This window comes from Capra hircus, chromosome 15 (assembly GCF_001704415.2).
Source record: "Capra hircus breed San Clemente chromosome 15, ASM170441v1, whole genome shotgun sequence".
Lineage (NCBI taxonomy): Eukaryota > Metazoa > Chordata > Mammalia > Artiodactyla > Bovidae > Capra > Capra hircus.
In genome coordinates this window covers 64,455,606-64,479,354 of record NC_030822.1, presented here as the reverse complement: position 1 = coordinate 64,479,354, position 23,749 = coordinate 64,455,606, and the positions used below count along the sequence as shown (strand labels likewise).

The following is a 23,749-nucleotide window of genomic DNA, read 5'->3' as shown; positions in this document are numbered from 1 at the left end:
GCTTATTATAAATAAATAAATAAATAAATAAATAAGTTCTTTTTAGCTCCTGATGAGCTGCATGGCTCCCATTTTATACTTACACGGTTGATGTTTTGAAAAGCTAATATTTTGAACCAGAATGCAGAAATTGCTTTCTGTAAGGAAATGGTTGTCATACAGTGCTGAAAAGCTAGAAGCAGAAATATTTGTTTAGGAACTTGGACTCAAACTGTTTACTCTTCAGAAAGTGGCTTTGTGATGCTAAGTTTAGTTTAAGAATCAGAAAAGCTGAATATGGGTAAACATTAAGTAGAAGGATATAGAATTGTTAGTAAATGATATTTCAGAATGATAGGATGAAAGTTGAGTCTAAAGATAATGGCTTTAGCAAAAATTTAGTTTTCTATCTCTTCTGAGTTGCCATTTCATGTGGATAGCTCCAAGTCCTGAGAAGAAACTCCATTCATAGACAAAAGAAAACCACACTGAAATGTTTTTGCACCTGCTTTTGCTCTGCATCTATTAAAATTTGTGTTCTTGGCTACTACTGCTGGGCTCTTAATAGATCTTAATATGGTCTTACAGAGTTTATGATTGAATGAAAGATACTTGTAGCTCATTCGTAGCCCATCAGAAAAGTATGCAGCTTAGAATTTTGCTTTAAAGTGAAAAAAACCCTTCTATTGCAAAATTGACAATGGAGATCACATTTTAAAGTGTATTTTTATTTAAGGCTCTTTTTTCTTTTGAGTTTTACTTTGTAGCTTAAACATTGTTAATTTCAGAGCGAGACCAGGTTGCTACTATCATGTTATCTCACTTCCTAATTTTTTTTTTTCAAACAGTTTGAGGGTTGATGGGAATTTAAATTTTGCCAGAGTTGCTTAACATCTAAGGTTTGATGAAAGAAACAGATGAGAAAAAAAGAGGTATCTGGAAAGGAACCAGTAAGCAAATATTGTTCAACTATGACAGAAGTTATAGTTAAGAAAATATTACAAAGACTATAAGAGACAAATGCACAGGGTGTTACAGCAGAGGATATTGTGATCGTGCATTTCATCATTAGCCAGATTTCTAAAATTATAATACAAGTCATTAGTAGAAATAATATTTTAGACAAAAGGCCAAGGAGCAGTGATGTTTTTAGTTGATCAGTGTATTTTTATTTACCATACATATATACTGAATACAACTAGTCTTATCATAAAAAACCCTAAACTAGTATATATTCAGATGTACATAATGACTTGCTCATAGCTTGCAATAAAAAATATGTATGCAATTTTAAGGTTGTTAATAGTGAAATATGAAAAATTTCAACTGTGACACCAGCATGATTTACTGTAACGAAAGTAACTAAGTAATTTTTAAATGTACTTTGTTACCTTTAAGAATATATCCATTTTATATATATGTATATATATAAAATGTATTTATGTATATATATACATATGTATATATAAAACTTTCAGGACCTCTAATAAACAAAACTAATTATAACCTTATATATTTGTATGCAATAAATGCTATTATAGGACTTGAAAGTAATTTTTCTTTTCAAAGTAAATAATAGTCTCCTTAATATCTTATTCTAATAAATTCAGATTTTTATTAAAAACATCAAGAAACTGAATCATTTTAGGTCTAATTCAGAAATTGTGAATTATTAAGGATAGAGTGAATGATTATTTTAGTTATATAATCCTTCAGATTTGGCAGACTAGCAGATTGGTAAAGGGACCAGATATAAATGTTTTTGACTTTTGAAGGCTATATAGTCTCTGTCTCAACTACTCAACTTTGCCGTTTTAGCTTGAAAGTAATCACAAACAATATGTAAGTTAATAGATATGTCTGTGGTCTAATAAAAGGTGTGTTTTTTTTGGATTTTTTAAAATATAAATTTATTTATTTTAATTGGAGGCTAATTACTTTACAATATTGTATTGGTTTTGCCATACATCAACATGAATCCACCACGGGTGTACCCGTATTTCCCATCCTGAACGCCCCTCCCACCTCCCAAAACTTTGTTTTCAGAAACAGATGATTGGCTGAATTTTGCCCCAAGGGCTGTAATTTTCTAATCACTCTTTTATGAGAAAGAGGTTCATACAGTTGCTGTTCCAAGTGTCCTTAACATATTTTTCTTGAGATTAATGTTTTTGCTTGTTTATTTTTAAATAGGAGCACCCAGGCTGAAATGTCAAGAACTGTTGAATTATATCATATATACAGTGAAAGATTCATCCAGTGGTGCTATTTATGGAGCTGATTGTAGCAATATATTGCTGAAGGACATTCTTTCAGTGAGGAAATACTGGTGTGAAATATCTCAGCAACAGTGGCTCGGTATGTTCTGAAGTTTGTTGTTTGTGATTTTTTCCTTGTGAAATGAAATTTTGCCAGAAGATCATTGAGAAACTATATATATCTCCCAAATGACCTCACAGTTTAACAGTACCTTGGTAAAATTAAATGGTTATAGATTTTAACAGTTTTTATGTATTATTTACTTCCTAAATTATTATCACTAATAATGTATTTGGTGCCTGCTATCAGAACTTAAATTGCAAAATTGAAAGATGCCATATCTCTCCTCAAAGACTTGGCAGTCCAATGACAGAAAAAAACAAAGTAAACCCAAAGTTAGAAGAAAGTGAGTTCACAGATCAGTAACCCCTAAACTCAACAATGATTCACAGAGTAGAAAGAAGAAAACCAAGAGAGAGAGGTATCATAAAAGGGAAAGCAAGAGAGTTTCAAGTTGGAAGAGGTGTGGCATTTCAAGTGTTGTAGAGGTAGTAAGACACAGAAGTATCAATTGGATTAGGCAGTTAGCAGGTCACTGGTAAGGTGCTGTGCTGTGCTTAGTCACTCAGTTGTGTCCGACTCTTTGCGACCCATGGACTGTAGCCCGCCAGGCTCCTCTGTCCATGGGGATTCTCCAGGCAAGAACACTGGAGTGGGTTGTCATGCCCTCCTCCAGGGGATCTTCCCAACTGAGGAATTGAACCCAGGTCTCCTGCACTGCAGGTGGATTCTTTATCAAAAAATACTATAATAGAATATATAGGACTCAGTGACGTAGAAGGTAAGTAGAGTAGGATGGATGCCAGCGAGGAATTGTTTACAGTTTCTAGGTGAGAAGTACTAAGTGACCACAAAGGAAATTTGGTCAGAGACTGAAATTTTTGAGTTTATTTATTTCAGAGGTAGAGTATATCTGTCTCTGGGTTGGCTTAGTGGGTGGAAATGGTATTTGGCTTTAACGAGGTGACTTTAAGCCAGATGTCAAAGTTTTCTAATATAGCTGCCTCTGAAAATTTAGAAACTCAGTATTTTTCATTGAGAAGTATTCAAGATAAGTTGTGATAACTTAATAGACGTGTATCTGTATTTTTTTTACTGTCAGTTTATCATTTCAAGATAAGATGTTTGTGGACTGTAAAACCATGACCTAATTGGTGCCCTGTGTTGTATTCTACTGTTCCTACATGAATAAAGGTCTTCTCAGCTGTTGGTTAATTTCTTAGCTATCTGGGGCCTTTGCTGTTTTTCTGAGCACAAAGTAAGTTGTATCTCAAACAGGGCCTCAGAAAGCCTAGAAGCAGACTTTGGCAAATAGGCCAGTGATGTCTAGGATACTCCAACACATCTGTCACCAAAATAGTTCAGCCTAAATAGTTAGGATTTTGTACAAGATTATTACTTGTAACGATGGGTCTCTCTTAAAAATAGGCAGTCATTCCTCTAGTCTCTGTATAATGATTCCATCATCTGGCACATTCTCTGAAATTCTCTGTATTTTTAAGGAAACTACCTCCACTTGTAATAATCAGTCTTTTTGGTGAATTTTTCAAGTTAGTTACCTTCTCTGAAATTTACTTCTCTAATGAAATTCTGGGCTTCCCTGGTAGCTCAGAGGTTAAAGCGTCTGCTCAAGAGGTGTTTACATTCAAAATATATTTGGTAGAGGTGGCTATTGACATTGTTATGGATGAAATTGTCTAGGTAGAGGGTTTAATATGAGATGAGAAGATGGCCTAAGATTAAACCAACATTTATATATATATTTTGGAATCAGCATGTTAATTTCTACAAAATCCTGCAGCAGTTTTATTTGGATTGTTTTGACCCTGTTGAACAGTTTAGGAGAGATAGACATCTTAACAACATAGACTCTTCCAGTCCATGAGCATGATATATCTCTCCATTTATTGGGTCGTTTTTGATTTTTATCAGCATATGCAGAATTTGTATAGTTTTGTTAGATTTATATTGTTGTAGTTGGTAAATTTTACTGTCTTTTAAAAACATTTTCTTTTCCATATTGTTCAGAAATAAACATACCGATCTGGAACCTTGCTAAAATCATTCTCTTATTAGGTCTAACACCCCTTTTGCTCATTCTGGGGAATTTTCTGTTTAGACAGTCCTGTCATCTGCAAGTAATAGAGAGTTTTACTGAGCCATGTGGCCTGATTTCTTTTTTCACCTTATATTGGCTAGGACCTTAGTATAAGTATTTTTTAATGATAAGATATGCATAACATAAAATTTACTGTTTTAACCATTTTAATGTATACAATTCAGTGGTATTAAGAATATTCATTGTTGTGCAACCATCACCACTCATTTCTAGAACTTTTTTCTTCTTCCTAAACTGAAACTGTATCCACTAAATAAGAACCTGCCCTACTTCCTCCTCCAGCTCTTCCTCCTCCAGCAACTATTCTATTTTCTGTCTCTGTGAATTTGACTACTCTAGCTACCTCCTATGGAGAAGGAAATGGCAACCCACTCCAGTACTCTTGCCTGGAGAATCTCAGGGATGGGGGAGCCTGGTGGGCTGCCGTCTCTGAGGTCACGCAGAGTCGGACACGACTGAAGCGACTTAGCAGCAGCAGCAGCTACCTCCTATAAATGAAATTCTACAATATTTGTCCTTTTCTGAATGCCTTATTTCACTTAGCATAATGTTCACATGTTGTAGCATTCATCAGTTTTCTTCCTTTTAAAGTCTTAATGATATTCCATTGTTTATATATACTACATTTTCTTTACCCATTCATCTGTCATTGGACACTTTGGTTGGTTGTATGTTAGGCTACTGTGAATAATACTATTATAAACTTGGGTGTACAAATGGCTCTTTGAGTCTTTCCTTTCAATTCTTTTGGCTATATATTCAGAAGTGAAATTGCTACATCATGTGGTGATTCTATGTTTAATTTTTTAACTACTCACCATACTGTTTTCCACAAGGGCTACACCATGTTATATATTCACCAGCAATGGACAAGTGTTCCAATTTCTCCACACCCTCACCAGCACTTCATTTTCTTTCTTATTTTTTTGATAATAGCCATCCTAATGGGAAGTGGTATCTCATTGTAATCTTGGTTTACATTTCTTTAATGACTAGTGATGTCAAACTTTTCATATGCTTATTTGGCCATTTGTATATCATCTCTCTACGAAAGTCTGTTCAGATATTTTGCCCAGTTTTTATAAGGTTGGTTGTTGTTGGATTGTAGGAGTTCTTTATATACATTGAATATTAATCCCTTATCAGATACATGATTTGGAAATATTTTCTCCCATTCTGTTGCAGGAAGGGGGACCCCTTCCAGGGCCCGAAAGTGGGCTCTTGTCTTAACACTTGGAAATGAATTGTCCAAGGAGACACCTGTACTGAAAAAGCAAGATATTTTATTGGGAAGAGGTGCCCAGGCAGAGAGCAGTAGGGTAAGGGAACCCTGGAGAACTGCTCTGCCACGTGGCTCGCAGTCTCGGGGCTTATGATGATGGGGTTAGTTTCTGGGTTGTCTTTGGCCAGTCATTCTGACTCAGAGTCCTTCCTGGTGGCACAAGCATTGCTCATCCAAGATGGATGTCAGCAAGAAGGATTCTGGGAGGTGGTTAGACACGTGGTGTCACCTTTTGACCTTTCCTGAACTCTTCCAGTTCAGTTCAGTCGCTCAGTCATGTCCAACTCTTTGCGACCCCATGAACTGCAGTACACCAGGCTTCCCTGTCCATCACCAGCTCTTGGAGCTTGGTCAAACTCAGGTCCATCGAGTCGGTGATGCCATCCAACCATCTCATCCTCAGTCGTCCCCTTCTCCAACGGACTCTTCCAGTTGGGGGTGGCTTAATAGCTCTGTGTTCCTTACCAGGACCTCCTTCATAAAACAGCTCATGCAAATGATTGCTATGGTGTCTGGCCAGGGCGGGTGGGTTCAGTCAGTGTGCTTCCCCTAACAATTCCTTGTTGTTGTTTAGTTGCTAAGTCACGTCTGACTCTTTGCAACCCTAAGGACTGCAGCATACCAGGCTTCTCTGGCCTTCACTCCTGGAGTGAAGTTTGTTCAAACTCATGTCTGTTGAGTCAGTGATGCCATCCAACCGTCTCATCCTCTGTCATCCCCTTCTCCTCCTGCCTTCAGTCTTTCCCAACATCAGGGTCTTTTCCGATGAGTCAGTTCTTCACATCAGGTGGCCAGACTATTGGAGCTTTAGCATCAGTCTTTTCAATGAATATTCAGGTTTGATTTCCTTTAGGATTGACTGGTTTGATCTTCCTTGCTGAAGAAGGGATGCTCAAGAGGCTTCCATCATCACAATTCGAAAGCATTAATTTTTCAGCACTCAGCCTTCTTTATGGTCCACCTCTCACATCTGTACATGACCACTGGAAAAACCATAGCTTAGACTATACTGACTTTTATGGATTGCCTTTAATTCTGATGATACTGTCCTCTAATGCATGAAAGGTTTTGATTTGATGAATACAGTTTATTTTTTCTTTCATTGCCTGTGCTTTGGGGGTCATTTCCAAGAAATCACTGCCAAATCTAATGTCATGAAACTTTCCCCCTCTATTTTCTTCTAAGTGTTTTAATAGTTTTTCCTCCAATATGATTTTGATTAGGAGTGGTGAGAACAGACATCCTTTCTTGTCCTGTTCCTGGTTGTAGGTAGAACAATTCAGTGTTTGCTCATTATCATGTTAGCTATTGATACAGGCTGAGGACATTTCCTTCTATTTTGGTTGCTCATAGTTTTTAATCGTGAGTGGTTATTGAATTAGGTTAAATTTTTTCCTGCATATATTGAGATAATCATAGAGCTTTTTGTCTTAGTTTATTGATAATGGTGAGTTATGTTGATTAGTTTTTCATAGGTTGACTCAACCTTATGTTCCTGCTATATACCCTACTAGGGCATGATGTATTATCCATTTTATATATTGAATTTGAAGGTCATGGTTGTTGTAAGGTTTTTAACTATGAACTCAGTTTCTTTAATAGATGCAAGATTTAGGTTATGCAATATAGATGCAATATATTTAGGTTATGTATTTCAGTGATATATGATTATTTGTTTCTTTAAGAATTTGTTCATTTCATATGAGTTGTTGAAAGTATGAGTGTAAAGTTCTTAAATATTGTCTTATTATCCTTCTAATATGCTTAGGCTCTGTTGTGATATTGCCTCTTTCATTACTGATTCTGGTCTTATCATTTTTAGTTCCTTCTGTTTGTTTTGGGTTTCATTTCTTCTCTAGTTTCTTAAACGTAGATCATTAATTTGAGAGCTTCTTTCCCAGTACATGCATTTAATATAATAAATTTTTCTCTAAACACTGCTTTAGTCATATCTCACGAATGCTGACAATGTTGAGAAAGCAATTTATAGAATTAAATGACTACATTAGAAAAGAAGAAATATATCAAGTATATATATATAAATACATCAATATATACCTTAGATTCCAAGTATATCAATATATACCTTAGATTCCATCTCAAGAACTTGAAAAAGAAAAATCCAAAGACTTCAAGCAGAATAACAGAAATCAATGAACACAGAAAACAATAAAGAAAAATTATAGAAACAAGTTGACTCTTGGACTTCCCTGGTGGCTCAGTGGTAAAGAATCAACCTGCCAATGCAGGAGACATGGGTTCGATCCCTGAGCTGGGAGGATCCCACATGCCACAGTGCGGTTAAACGCATGCACCACAACTGTGGGAGTGGGTGCTCTAGAGCCTGGGAGCTGCAACTCCTGAAACCCACATGCCCTAGAGCCTGTGCTTTGCATCAAGAGAAGCTACTTCAGTGGGAAGCCCGCTCACTGGAACTAGAGAGTGTCTGCTGCTTGCGTCAGTGAAGATGCAGCACAGCCAAAAATAAATTAAAAAAAAAAAGATATTCTGGCTACTCGTCGGCTACTCTACTCATTCTGGCTACTCTGGATACCCAGCATTGCTGTGAGAAATTGTCCTTTTTCTCTGATTAGGAATCTCATGTCTTCTGTCAGTATCCATAAAACTGGTATTCTAATTTTTTTTTTACATTTATCTGACTGCACCAGGTCTTAATTGTGGCACATGGGATCTTCTGTCTTCATTGCAGCATGTAGGATCTTTTAGTTGAGGCATGTGGGATCTTTTTAGTTGCAGCATATGGGATCTAGTTTCCTGACCAGGGATCGAACCCGGGCCGCCGGCATTTGGAGTGTGGAGTCTTAGCCACTGGACCACTGGGGAAGTCCCCTGTTATTTTAATTTGTTAGATTGCAAATAGCATAAAGTCTGAGTCTTTTCATATTTCCTGACACACTTTACACACATTATTAGGCAACTAGCATAGAACAATATAAAACTGGAGAACACACTGTCTCAAGTGTTTTGTTGGGCCTAGCCAAAGGAATTTAGGAATAGAGAAATTAAGTCTGAGGTCTGGCTCTGAAACTAATGTTCACATACTTTGCTGCCTGTAGTTGTTCCTGTCTTTTTTTTTTTTTTTTTTTAATGATTTTTATTTATTTTTGGTTGTGCTGGGTCCTTGTCGCTGGGGGACTTTTCTCTAGTTGTGGTGAGCAGGGGCTACATTTTAGTTGTGGTGCCTGGGCTTCTCTTTGCGGTGGCTTCTCTGGCTGCAGAGCACAGGTTCGAGGGCATGTGGGCCCCAGTAGTTGTGGCGCATAGGCTCAGCTGCTCTGCAGCGCGTGGGATCTTCTCGTCGAGGGATCAAACCTGTGTCTCCTGCGCTGGCAGGCAGAGTCTTTACCACTGAGCCACCAGGGAAGCCCTGTTCCTGTATTGAAGACAGTTTAATTTATAAAGTTAAATATTGATGGGATTCTTTAACTGTATTAAATATAAATTAGTATAATTTTTAATGTTTTGTTTATGGGGTTACTGAAATTTGAATTGTGGCATTTAATTAAGTTAAATGTTTTGACAGTTTTCTTTTTAAAAACATAACTAATACTTTTTTTTTTTTTTTTAAGAATTGTTCTCTGTGTATTGTAGTCTATATCTTAAACCTTCACAAGACATTAATAGAGTGTTGGTGGCAAGAATAATTCAAGTTGTGACCAAAGGATGCTGTTCACAGACCGATGGATTAAATCTCAAATTTTTGGATTTTTTTTGTAAGGCTATTCACCAGGCACGGTAATCTAATCTGTTTTTGTTTTGTATTGGAAATTCATCTGATCCTTTTACAAGACTGTGTTTTATATTGAGTAACTACAATTTTTTACCAATCTTAGGAAAGCATTGGACCTGTTATAGTATAACTAGTGGATTCCCTAAGAAAGTGTTAGGTCCAGTACTTCCTGAATATTCAGTATTCAGAATGTGAAATAATGTTCTTGAGTGGGGAGATGTCTTGCTTTTTTAATAACAGGGTAAGCTTTATGGCCTCTAAGAATTTTTGTTTTCCCCATTTTCGAAGATAGGTATAATGGGCTAAGAATAAAATGAATTGGGGATGTGTTTTGGAAATATCAAGATCTTATTGTGTGGCATTACCCAATTTATAATGTGAACTATTTTGTAAGTGGTAGGTATTATGAATTAGTTTATTTTTAGACAATGTTTTAGCAGCAGGGAGAGAGAACAGATCTCTTAGTGCCAATTAAGAACTATTTTCTGCTGTTGCTATGCAATGCTGCTATGATTTTTTTTTTTTTCTGAACAAGTCTGAAAGTAAGGTTATTATTTGGATGTCAAATTTTTTCTTTCAGTGTGCAACTTCATAACTGTCTTCAGTTTGTGCATTTTCCCCTGTTGTAATAAGTCTTTTTATTTTATGTTACAGACAAGAAACGAGCTCTGCAGGTCTAAATCATATCTTAGCAGCATTTATTATCTTCCTCAAGACTTTGTCTGTTAACTTTCGAATTCGAGTGTGTGAATTAGGAGATGAAATACTTCCTACCTTACTTTATATTTGGACTCAACAGAGACTTAATAATTCCTTAAAAGAAGTAATTATTGAATTATTTCAGCTACAAATTTATATCCATCATCCAAAGGGAGCCAAAACTCAAGATAAAGGTATAAAGAAAGTTTTTGCTATTCTGAATTTGTTTCTTCATTGATATACAAAGGGTTAAGTATGAAATCTGTATGATCAGGAGGTTATGACCTTCTTCTGGATTGTTATGCATGGTAATAGAATTAGTCATGAGGATATCTTTCACTTTCTTAAAAAAAAAATTGAAACTATGGTAGCAAATCATATCATGCACTGCCATTTGTTTAGTACAGTTCTGCATTTTATAAGGAGTACAAACAAAGATGAGACACTGTTTCCTCTAGGAGCTGATTATGTAGTAATAATTAGCTGCTAAGAGGTGTGACACAGAGAAGGCAAGATCTTGTTTATCTACATATGTATTGCTTTTATTAGAAAAATAAAATCGATAAATATGGACTGAACCAGCTAGATGTCAGTTCCTAATGAAGATAAATACATATTGTCTCAAACCTCATAGTTATTCCAGGCTTCTGTTTGCTAGGAAAACTGAAAATAAATGACTTATCCTCCCTTCATTCCTTTAAGTTAATCTTTCACCAAGAGTATTGCTTGGATGGTGTAGTTCCATTCAGTAGACAAGAGTTTAAGTGGGTAGAACCGGAATTGAATGAGTTCACTCGTGCTTAGGCTATGTTTTGACTCTTGCTTGTACTAGCTTTTAAGCCAATTCATCATGGTTAGTATAATGACCTTACTTTATCACAATCAGCTGTGTGTGTTTTGTGCATTCTTCTAGCATACATAGTTAGATGTATTTATAGCCCATGAAATGACTGTAGGTCAAAGAATAGTGACTTTTCTCAGTTTTTCATCTTTCATATAGCTCTCACCAGAATGAAAATTAGGCTTATTCGGGCATGGTGTGATATATTTAGGGTTTTAGTTAAATGTATGTTTAGGATGAATTGAAAATTGGCAGATGATAAGGCTGTCAGAAATGTTAATACAGTTTTAGGCTATATTAATAGATTGTATTAAATTCTTAAATAGATTAAATTAAATTCAGTAATAGATTTTAAATAGGTTCTTTGTTTGTGGAAAGTAATAGCCCCACTGTTTGTTCCTCATACTTGTTAGATCAGAATTGTGAGTATTCTGGTACACTCATGAGATTTTGTAGAATAAGCATTTTTAAGAGACGTAAGTCGACTGGAGTGTGTCTAGGGAAAGAGGAGAGATGACGATGTGATGTCTGGATAACATGTTATTTGTACACTGGTTGAAGAAACTGATAATGTTTTTCTGTTAAACAAAGGCATGCAGAGAAGTTGGTTCTCATTTAAAAGAGGGGGCATATTAATTGTATTTTTTTTTAAATTCTTCCTATTCTTATCAAACTTTCTCTAACCAATTTAATCAAAATTTCAATCAAACTTACTTTTATTTCTTCTCTCCTCAAAGCATATACAGTTAACTGAGTGTGAGGTGGACATCATTAGGAAGTAGAGCTTGTCAAGGATATAGTCAGAGGAGCCATTAGTAGTAAATAGACTGTACCAGATGTCTTCTAATGTTTCCACCTTAACAGCTGAATGGTTTTGTGGGAGTTGGTGGTACAAATGGATTGTATATATAGATTATATTTTAATTTAATTATTTTTTAACATTACAGGTGCTTACGAATCAAGAAAGTGGAGAAGTATTTTATACAACCTGTATGATTTGCTAGTTAGTGAAATAAGTCATATAGGAAGCAGAGGGAAATATACTTCAGGATCTCGTAATATTGCTGTTAAGGAAAACTTGATTGAATTGATGGCAGATATTTGTCACCAGGTATAGTAGATCTTGTCACATTTGAAATTTCCCATTCATTTTCCTTTTTATTAGGCCTGTAAAAAGCCTATAAAATTACTCTGTGCATGTTGATTCCTTTCAAAACACCATAAATATTTAGAATTGCCCTTCTAACTTACAAGATAACTATCTTGCAAACATAAACTTAGTAAAAACTGACAATGAACTTTCCCATTCTTAAAAAAGTTATCTACAGGAAATAAGGTTATCCTAACCCTATGTGTTTCCTTTTTTTTTCCCTACTGATTTAAAAATCATATGGCATAAACTTCATTATTTTAAACAGTATATATAATTCAGTGATTTTCAGCATTTTCACTGTGTTGTGCACCCATCACCACCAAGTCCAGAGCCTTTCCATCACTGCCAAAATAAACTTTGTTCCTATTAGCAGTCAGTTTCAATTCCCTGCTTCTTACAGTTCCTAGCACCCAGCCACTAATCTATTTTCTGCCTCTGTCAATTTGCCTGTTTTGGTCATTTTGTGTAAATGGAATCATATAATGTGCAGTCTTTTGTATCTGGCTTCTTTCACTAAGCTTAATGTATTCAAAGTTCTTCCATGTTGTACCATGAATATTTCATTATTGCTGAATAATATTCAGTTGTAAGAATATATTACATTTTGTTTACCAGCTCATCAGGTGATGGCTTAGTGGTTTTTTGTTTTTTTTTCTTCTGTATAGAAAAAATTTAAAAATTTCTTTTATTTTCAACACAATTTTTAAAGGTTGTATTCTATTTACAGTTACTACACAATATTAACTGTATTTCTTGTGTTGTAAAATATGTCCTTACAATAAATTCCCACTCAGTAGTTTGTACACCCCTTCCCTGGTGGCTCAGATGGTGAAGAATCTTCCTGCAATGCAGGAAACATGGGTTCAGTCCCTGAGTTGGAAAGATCCCCTGGAGAAGGGAATGGCTACCCCCTCTAGTATTCTTGCCTGGCGAATCCCATGGACAGAGGAGCCTGGTGGGCTACAGTCCATGGGGTTACAAAGAGTCAGACACAACTGAGCAACTAAGACACCCTACTCGTAACCACTAGTTTGTTCTCTATATCTGTGCCTCTGCAGCTTTTTTGTTATATTCGTTGTGTTTTTAGATTGCACATGTACTTGATATCATACAGTATTTGTCTTTCTCTGACTTATTTCATTTAAATGCCTTTCAAGTCTATCCGTGTTGCTGCAAATGGCAGACCTTTCTTTTTTTATGACTGAAAGAAAGTGAAAGTGAAGTCACTCAGTCGTGTCCGACTCTTTGCGGCCCCATGGACTGTAGCCTACCAGGCTCCTCCATTCATGGAATTTTCCAGGCAAGAGTACTGGAGTGGGGTACCATTTCCTCCTCCAGGGGATCTTCCCAACCCAGGGTTCAAACCCGGGTCTCCCACTTTGGAGGCAGACGCTTTACCGTCTGAGTAGTATTCATTTGTGTGTATGGGTGTGTATCCATTCATTTCTTGATGGACACTGAAGTTGCTGGCATATCTTGGCAGTCGTAGGTAATACTCTATAAACATTGGTTGATATATCTTTTCAAATTAGTACTTTCGATTTTTATAGCTATATACCCAGGAGAATTTTACTGGGTTGTATGGTAATTCTGATTTTAGTGTTTTGAGTAACCATCAACTGTTTTCCACATTAACTGCCCCAATTTACATCCCACCAACAGTGTATAAGGGACCCCTTTTCCCCATGTCTTTGCCCATATTTGTTATTTGTGTTCTTTTTGATGATAACGACGATAAACATTGTGACAGCGATAAGGTGATGTGGTTTTGATTTGCATTTCCCTGATAATTAGCAATGTTGAGCATCTTTTCTTCTGCCTGTTGTTCATCTGCATTTCCTCTTTAAAAAAAATGTCTATTCAGGTCTTCTGCCCATTTTTAAAAGCTTATTTTTTTATTTATTTTATTTTTGGTTGCACTGCGTCTTTGTTGCTGCACATGGGCTTTCTCTAGTTGTGGTGAGCAGGGGCTACTCTTCATCGCAGTACACTGGCTTCTCACTGTGCTGGCCTCTCTTGTTACGGAGTACGGACTCTAGGTGCATGGGTTTCAGTAGTTGCAGCACACAGGCTCAATGAGTTGTGGAGCAAGGCCTTAGTTGCTCTGTGGCATGTGGAATATTCCCAGACTAGGGATCGAACCCCTGTCTCCTGCATTGGCAGGCAGATTCCTAATCACTGTACCACCAGGGAATTTCCCCTTCTGCCCATTTTTTAATCAGGTTGTTTGTTTATTTGATAAGTTGTATGAGTTGTGTATATATGTTGGATATTAACCCATTACTGGTCATATCATTTGCTAACATTTTCTCCCATTCATTAGGTTGTATTTTTGTTTTGTGGGTACTTTTCTTTGGTGTTCAAAACTTGTGTGTTTAATTTGGTCTCATTTGTTTATTTTGTTTTTATTTCCTTTTCTTTAAGAGGCAGATAAAAAAAAGTATTGCTATGATTTATATCAAAAGGTGTTCTGCTTATCTTTTCCTCTAGGAGGTTTTTAGTATTCAGTCTTTTAGGTCTTTAATCCAATTTTTTTTTTAAATATAGTGTTGGAGAATGTTCTAATTTGATTCTTTTACATGTAGCTGTCCAGTTTCCCCAGCACCACTTATTGAAGAGACTGTCTTTTCTTCATTGTATATTCTTCTCTCCTTTGTCATACATTAACTGACCATAAGTACAAGGGTTTATTTCTGGACTATACACTGTTCCATTGATCTATGTGTCTGTTTTTGTGCCAGTTCCATACTCTTTTGATTATCATAACCTTTGTAGTGTGTATAGTCTAAGGGCAGGGAGTGTGATTCCTCCAGCTCTGTTCCTTTTTCTCGACTGTTTTGGCTATTTTGGGTCTTTTGTGTTTCCATACAAATTTTAAAGTTATTTGATCTGGTTCTGGGAAAAATATCATTAGTGTCATTTTGTTTTGGCCACAGACAACATGCAGGATCTTAGTTCCCCAACCAGGGATTGAACCCATTCCCCCCTCCCACCCCCGACCCCTGCAGTGGAAACATAGAGTCCTAATCACTGGACTACCAGGGAAGTCCATCATTGGCATTTTGATAAGGATTGTGTTGAATCTATAGATTGCCTTGGGTAATATGGTCATTTTAATAATATTGATTTCTCCAATCCAAGAATACAGCATATCTTTCCATCTGTTTGTGTTGCGTTTAGTTTCTTTTATCAGTCTTACAGTTTTCTGAGAACAGGCTTTTTGCCTCCTGTAGGCAAAAGGTTTATTCCTAGGTATTTTATTCTTTCTAAGGCAGTGGTAAATGGGATTGTTCCTTAATTTCACTTCCCGGTAGTTTGTTGTTAGTGTATAAAATTGTAACAGATTTCTGTATATTAATTTTATATCCTACATCTTTACCCAGTTCATTGATGAGCTCTTGTAGTTTTTCTGGTGACATCTTTAGGATTTTCTATGTATAATATCCTATCATCCACAAAAACAGTGACAGTTTACTTCTTCCTTTCCAGTTTAGATTCCTTTTTTTTTTTTTCTGATTGCCATGGCTAGGACTTTCAAAGTCATATTATATAAAAGTGGTGAGAGTGGACATTCTTTTCTTTTCCTGATCTCAGAGGAATGCTTTCAACTTTTCGCCATATGTTTCCTCTGTCTGCTTTCTAGGAAGTTTTCATTATAAATGGATGTTGAGTTTTATCAAAAGTTTTTTATATTCTATCTATTGAGATGATCATATGATTTTTATTTTTCACCTTGTTAATGTGGTATAACATATTACTGATTTTCAAATATTGAGAAATTCTTGCATTTCTGGGATAAATCCCACATGATCATAAGGTATGATCTTTTTAACCTATTGTTGGATTTTTTTTTTGCTAGTATTTTGTTGTGGATTTTTGCATCTGTTCATCAGTAATATTGGTTTGTAGTTTTCTTTTTTTATGATATATTTGTCTGGTTTTGGTATCAGGGTGATGCTGGCCTCACAGAATGTGTTCAGAATTGTTCCTGGCTCCACAGTTTTGTGAAAGTTTCAGGATAGGTGTTAAGTCTGTAAATGTTTATAGAATTCACTTGTTAAGGCATCTGTTGCTGGACTTTTGCTTGTTAGAAGTTTTAAAAATTACTGATTCAGTTTCATTACTGTTTATTGGTCTGTTCACATTTTCTGTTTCTTCCCAGTTCTGTCTTGGGAGATTATACCTTTCTAAGAATTTGTTTTTTCTAGGTTGTCCATTTTATTGGCATACAGTTGCCTACAGTAGTCTCTAATGATCCTTTGCATTTCTGTGGCGTTAGCTGTAACTTCTTTTTAATTTCTGATTATATTGATTTGTGCCCTCTCCCTTTTTTTTCTTGATGAGTCTAGCTAAAGGTTTATCAATTTTATTTTTTCAAGAACCATCTTTTAGATTCAATGATGTTTTCTATTGTTTTTTTAGTCTCTATTCCGTTTATCTAAAACCTATTGGAGGACTTTCCTGGTGGTCCAGTTAAGGTGGTTATGAATCCGCCTGCCAGTGCAGGGGGCACAGGTTTGATCTCTGGTCCAGGAAGATTCCACATGTCATGGGGCAACTAAGCCCATTGGCTAAAACAACTGAACCCACACATTGCAACTATGGAAGCCCATGCACTCTAGAGCCCATGCTTTTGAATAAGAAAAGTCACCACAATAAGAAGGTCTCACACCTCAACTAGAAGAAGCTCTGACACCTCAACTTGAGAGTAGCCCCTGGTTGCCATCACTAGAGAAAGCCTAGGCATAGTAACAAAGACCCAGTGCAGCCAAAAACAAATAAATAAAATTAAAAAAATAAATAAAACTGGACTTCCAGTTCAAGATGGTAGAGTAGAAGTACGTGCACTCAACTCCTCCTGTCAGAGTACCAAAATTACAACTGAGTGTTGAACAACCATTGATAGGAGTATGCTGGAACCCTCCAAGAAAGGATATCCCACGTCTAAAGACACAGAAGCAGCCCCAACGAAACAGTAGGTGGGGTGCAATCATGATAAAATCAAATCCCACACGTGTTGGGTGGGTCACCCAAACTGGAGAACAGTAAAACCAAAGTTGTTCTTGCACTATTGTGAAGGTTCTAAACCACAACTCAGGCTTCCCAGCATGGGGATCTGCCAAAAGGACTGGGAATTCCCAGCGAATCTGGCCTTGAGGGCCAGCAGGATTTGATTATAGGCCTTCCAGAGGAATGAGGGAAACAGAGACTCTAGTCTTGGAGGGCACAAACAAAATTTTGTGCTCACCGAGACCCATAGGAGTGGAGCAGTGACCCCATAGGAGACCAAACCAAAACTACCTGATGGTGTTCGAGGGCCTTGTGGGTTGGCAGGGACTCACTACAGGGACAGGGGCACTGGAACGTTCCTCCTTGGCATCAACCCTCTTGGAGTTCACCATTAACCCTACCATAGGGCCCATAGACCCTAGGACTGGCTCGCCTTAGGCGAGCAACAACCATTAGGGAATGCAGCCCCACCCATCGGTAGATAATTGGATTAAAGCTTTACTGAGCAAGGCCCTGTCCACAAGATCAAGACCCAGTTTTTCCCATCACCAGTCCCTCTCATCAGGAAGCTTACACAAGCCTCTTAGCTTCATCCATCAGAGGGCAGACAGAAGAAGCAAGAAGCACAGTCTCATAGCAGCTAAAACAAAAACCATTTTACAGAAAGTTAATCATGATGGAAAAGCAGAAAGTTATGTCTGAGAATTAGGGACAAGATAAAATCCCTGAAAAACAACTAAACGAATTGGAGATAGGCAACCTTCCAGAAAAAGAATTTGGAATAAGATAGTGAAGGTGATCCAGGACCTCAGGAAAAGAATGGAAGAAAAGATTGAGAAGATGTGAGAAATGTTTACCAAAGACCTAGAAGAGCTAAAGAACAAACAGAAATGAATAATACACTACTACTACTACTACTACTACTACTACTACTACTACTACTAAGTCGCTTCAGTCGTGTCCGACTCTGTGCGACCCCATAGATGGCAGCCCACCAGGCTCTGCCATCCCTGGGATTCTCCAGGCAAGAATACTGGAATGGGATGCCATTTCCTTCTCCAATGCATGAAAGTGAAAAGTCAAAGTGAAGTCGCTCTGTCGTCTCTGACTCTTAGCGACCCCATGGACTGTAGCCCACCAGGCTCCTCCATCCATGGGATTTTCCAGGCAAGAGTACTGGAGTGGGGTGCCATTAGAAGGAATCAAGAGCAGAGTAACTGAGGCAGAAGAATGGATAAATGACCTGGAGGACAGAATGGTGGAAATCAATGCCACAGAACAGAAAATAGGGGAAAAAATCAAAAGAAATGAAGACAGCCTAAGAGTCCTCTTGGACATTAAATGCACCAACATTCGTATTATATTAGGGGTCCCAGAAGGAGAACAGAGAGAGAGAGAAAGGACCTGAGAAAATATTTGAAGAGATAATAGCTGAACACTTCCTGAATATGGGAAAGGAAATAGTCAACCAAGTCCAGGAAGCACAGAGAGTCCCAGGAAGGATAAACACAAGGAGGAACACACTGAGACAGTAATCAAACTGACAAAAATTAAAGGCAGAGATAAAATACTAAAAGCAACAAGGGAAAACAGCAAATAACACACAAGGAACTCCCATCAGGCTATCAACTGGTTTCTAAATAAAAGCTCTACAAGCCTGTAGAGAATGGTATGATGATGAAAGGGAAGAAAGGGAAGAACCTACAACCAAGAATACTCTACGCAGCATGACTCGCCTTCACATATTATGGTGCTATCAAAAGCTTTCCAGACAAAGCGTATATCAAGAGAACTCAGCACCTCCAAACTATCTTTACAACAAATGCTAAAGGAATTTCTCTACACAGGAAACACAAGAAAAAGAAAAGACCTACAGAAAATAAACCCCAAACAATTAAGAAAACAGTAATAGGATCATACATATTGATGGTGGTGGTGGTGGTAGTGGTGGTGGTTTAGTTGCTAAGTCATGTCCGACTCTTGGGACCCCATGGACTGTAACCTGCCAGGTTCCTCTATTGATAATTACCTTAAATGTAAATGGATTAAATGTACCAACCAAAAGATATAGACTGACTGAGTGGATGAGAGCATGTGCATGTATGCCCTTCCACTTACCTCTGCTTTACCCCCCGCAAATTGTATGTAATTATTTTATATTGTTAAGTTAATTATGTTCCCATTATGGCTTGCAGTTGTAATTATCTTTTACTTTATGTCTGGTTATTAATTGTGAAAACTGATAAACATCTTTTACTGTTGTGATTATGTAACTATTACCCACTTAATACCATTGTATCATGATTGGTCCACAGAAAAGTAATAGAATTCTGTATTATCAAAACTAGGATCTAGTAGAAAAACCTGATATTCCTTTTTAAAATCCAGTTGCATATCAGAGTTATCTTCAAATGTTTTGAAAAATACAAATGCTCAGATACAGCTTTTTTTCCTCCAGAGCTCCAAATAAGTTTATAAGAGCAGTCATGTTTAAAAGCAACTGGACTATTCAATGATCTTTTACTTTTATCTCGTTTGTTTCACTTTTTCTATTTCATAATCACTGTTCCCATTTCATTTAGTTTATATTCTCCATCTCCTTTTTTTATGTTCTTTCTGAAGCCTTTATCAATGTAGTAGAAAAGCTTTTGTATACATATATATGAATATTTATAATATTTATATTATATAATATATATACTTTTAAATACTTATAAAAATTTTGGAAAACATGCATCTTTGCCTGACTAAAAAAATTGTGAAATTTTGATTCCATTTGTTTGACTTATTATAAATAGAATGGTAGATTTATAGTTAAAAAGTAGATATGTAGCAAGCAAGAAAGGTTCACTGTATAGCATAGGGAACTATAGTCAATATCTTATAATAACCTATGATGGAAAGTAATTTCAAAAATAATGTATGTGTATTTGTATAACTGAATCACTTTGCTGTGCACTTGAAACATTGTTAAGTCAACTATACTTCAATAAAATGTATATATTAAAAAAATAATAAAAACAAATAAAACCTGTGAGACACATCTAAGTTTATAGCAATACAAGCTTACCTCAGAAAATAAGAAAAAGCTCAAATAAATAACCTAACCTTACACCTAAAGGAGGTAGAGAAAGAACAAACAAAACCCAGTTACTAAAAAGAAAGAGTTCATAAAAATTAGAGCAGAAATAAATGAAATTGAGACTTAATGTTTCTTAAGTAAAGATTTTCCCCAGAGATTTGGGTACCATGCAAGGATGATTTCACTTGTCAAATATTTTCTTAACACTAAATTTATGATTTAATCCTTTTGAAAATTGGAATTTTTTCTCTACTTTTAGATGTTTTGGTGCTTTTAGTAAATTTTCCCAAACAGTATAGCTAATATTTTACTTGGTAATGTCTGCTATCTAGAGAGCCATTATTATCTGCAAAATGTTGATTTCTATATGTCATATCCATATATTTCAGTAATTTGTTACTCCTTATGACTAACCTTATTGTCAGCTGAGGAGGAACCTTTTTTTTCTATTGAACTATTAGGAATAATAGCAATATTAAATATATTTTCCTTTGTTATTTTTCAGGTTTTTAATGAAGATTCTAGATCTTTGGAGATTTCTCAGTCTTACACCACCACACAAAAAGAACTTACTGATTACAGTGTACCTTGCAAAAAGAGGAAGATAGAATTAGGCTGGGAAGTAATAAAAGATCACCTTCAGAAGTCACAGAATGATTTTGAAATTGTACCTTGGTAAGTGTTCTTTTTTTTGTCTTTCAGTATCATTTTAGTCTCATTAATTTTTCTCACAAGACCTCCAGTAGATTCCTTTACCTCATTGGCCTAGCCAGAACTAGGTCACACTTGGCCACTCCCAAAGCAGTTACTGACTAAAGGGGAATGTCATGCTGAGATAACCACTTACTGAGATAACCAGGACCTGGTGAGATAACCACCTTCATGACTCATCTCCTGGGGCCAGAACTAGGGCCTTTCCTATGCGTATTCCCATTGCAAGAAGGAAGGGAGAAATGGCTGATTGGTGGGCAATCTGTACAGTGTGCCTCTTGGAATTCACTGAGTTCTATACCTCAGTAGAAAGAAATTTTACCATGCATAGCACCTTCTAATATAATTAAATTAGGAAGAAATTAAAGATAGCATTCAGAATTTGGAGAATAATTTGAACCTTATGCCATGTTAAAGGCACTTTTTATTATTTGCTCTGTTCTTTAGTCTTACATAGCATTCACAGTTATTTAAGTAATTATATAAATTGTGGAATTCTGTGAAATCACAAAGTTTTAGGTCTAGTAGGAATCTGTAGAATTCTTACAGTTCAGCCTTTTTTGTTTTACCAAAAAGAAAACTGCAACTGAGAAAGGTTGAGCAGCTTGCCTAAGAACAGTTACAAATTCATAGATTAGTCATACTTTTGTGAATAATGTTCTATGATTTTTCCCATGTCAATGTAATATTTAAATATAGTTGAGTTGTTAGGGGGGGATATATATTGATTTTGATACTGACTGCCAAATTCTTATTTATTTCCTATAGTTGATGGTACCTGTTTCATATTCTTTAATTTGTCCATTTGGTGAGGTCATTTATTGAACACCTACTATGTGCCAGGCATAAGGGGTAGAGAGTGAATAAGTTATAGTTCCTATTCTTGAGTCACACACATTCTAGGGAACTGGCAGCAAATACTGAATTAACTGAATTAATGTCGGGGGAAACATTTCTTTTTTGGTTTTTGTTCTAAAGGTATGTTGTTGGTGGCTGAAGGGCAGGAAAGTGTGCAGTAAGAAGTAGAATATTGGTAATTTAGTTATTTATAAGCAAATTTAGTTATTTGTAAGCAAAATATGATAGCTTACCCAGCTAGCCAAAATGTTGTCAATCTGCTTGCCACTTTAGGAAGTAGGACCAAATAATTACTAAGAGCCAGTTTATTTTGAAGGTAGTCTGGAAAATGATGATGACAATGTTCTAATTAGGATATTGTATGAGTACTATGTCTATATATTTATTTTCTTTTGACATCTTAATGCAGTAGAATAATTTTCAAATTATTTGTACTTTTTTTTTTAGGTTACAAATCGCAACTCAATTAATATCAAAATATCCTGCAAGTTTACCTAACTGTGAGTTGTCACCATTACTAATGATACTATACCAGCTTCTACCTCAACAGCGACATGGGGAACGCACACCATATGTGTTACGATGTCTTACGGAAGTTGCATTGTGTCAAGGCAAGAGGTCAAACCTAGAAAGCTCACTGAAGTCAGATTTATTGAAAATCTGGATTAAAATTTGGTCTATTACTTTTCGTGGTATAAGTTCTGAACAAATACAAACGGAAAACTTTGGCTTACTTGGAGCCATAATTCAAGGCAGTTTAGTTGAGGTTGACAGAGAATTCTGGAAGTTATTTACTGGGTCAGCCTGTAGACCTTCATGGTAAGTTGACTATTAATTATGTTTTGCAGCATATATTTCCTGATTTTTGTAATTTCTAACTTCAGTTAAAAATATGTTAAATTCTGTTTCAGATTCTTTCGTTTGTTAAGGAAGTCTTAATAAATAAGTTTGAAATATGAAGAGATTACTAAACCCAGTTTTAAAGATTACATATCTGTTTGCTCATAAATAGAATAAACTATTTCTTTTAGTATTGCATACTGTTACAATAAGATAGTACTTAGTCAAGAATTTTCTCAAATGTAGTCGAATTTTTTGTGCTCATTTAGTCCATAAAAGTTTATATATCTACCGTGTGCCAGGACATGTCCTAAAAATTGACCACAGAGTAGTAAAGAGATACACATGGTCCCTGTCCCTCTAAGAGCCTAATTGTTTTAAAACTGAAGTATAGTTGATTTACAATATTGTGTTAGTTTCTGGTATATAAGCAAAGTGATTCAGTTTTTTCTATATGTGTGTATGTGTGTGTGTATATATATATATATATTTGTTTGTTTGTTTCGTATTCTTTTCCATTATGGTTTATTACAGAATGTTGAATATAGTTCCTTCTGTATATAGTAGGACCTTGTTGTATATCTATTTTACACATAGTAATTTATGTCTGATAATCCCAAATTCTTAATTTATCCCTCTCCCACCTCCTTTTCCCTTTGGTAACCATAGTTTGTATTCTATGCAAAAAGTTTACTTTTAATATTAATTGTCTTTTGTTTTGCTACAGTCCTGCAGTATGCTGTTTGACTTTGGCACTGACAATCTGTGTAGTTCCAGAATCAGTAAAAATAGGAATTGAGAAAAATATATGTGATGTAAGCAGAAATTCTTTAAAGGAATTGATAATGAAATGGCTCTTATTCTGTCAGTTAGAGGATGACTTTGAAGACAGTACAGAACTACCTCCAATTCTTTGCAGGTAATTTGAGTTCCTTAGCATGCTGCTGCTTTTTAAATTTATTTTGTAAGGTGCTCTCCATTTCTTATTTGATACTAGATGGCTTTATTTTGCAGTGATTTTCCAGGATTTTCCAGAATTAGTCCTAACTATTAAGCAGTCCCTTTGTTTTTATAGTGTTCTGTGTCTTTGTACCTGAATCTTTG

General features: G+C 35.9%; 1 protein-coding gene across 4 annotated transcripts in view; it reads left to right on the top strand.

Annotated features, from left to right (window-relative positions):
* ATM (ATM serine/threonine kinase) overlaps positions 1-23,749 on the top strand; it is a 155,913-nt gene that overhangs the window by 16,151 nt on the left and 116,013 nt on the right. For all 4 annotated transcript variants that reach the window (XM_018059835.1, XM_018059834.1, XM_018059836.1 and 1 more), the window contains exons 6-12: positions 2,173-2,337; positions 9,290-9,455; positions 10,105-10,343; positions 11,939-12,102; positions 20,742-20,911; positions 22,253-22,624; positions 23,373-23,564. In XM_018059835.1, coding sequence (XP_017915324.1) covers positions 2,173-2,337; positions 9,290-9,455; positions 10,105-10,343; positions 11,939-12,102; positions 20,742-20,911; positions 22,253-22,624; positions 23,373-23,564 — 1,468 coding nt within the window. The remainder of the gene's footprint in view (positions 1-2,172; positions 2,338-9,289; positions 9,456-10,104; positions 10,344-11,938; positions 12,103-20,741; positions 20,912-22,252; positions 22,625-23,372; positions 23,565-23,749) is intronic.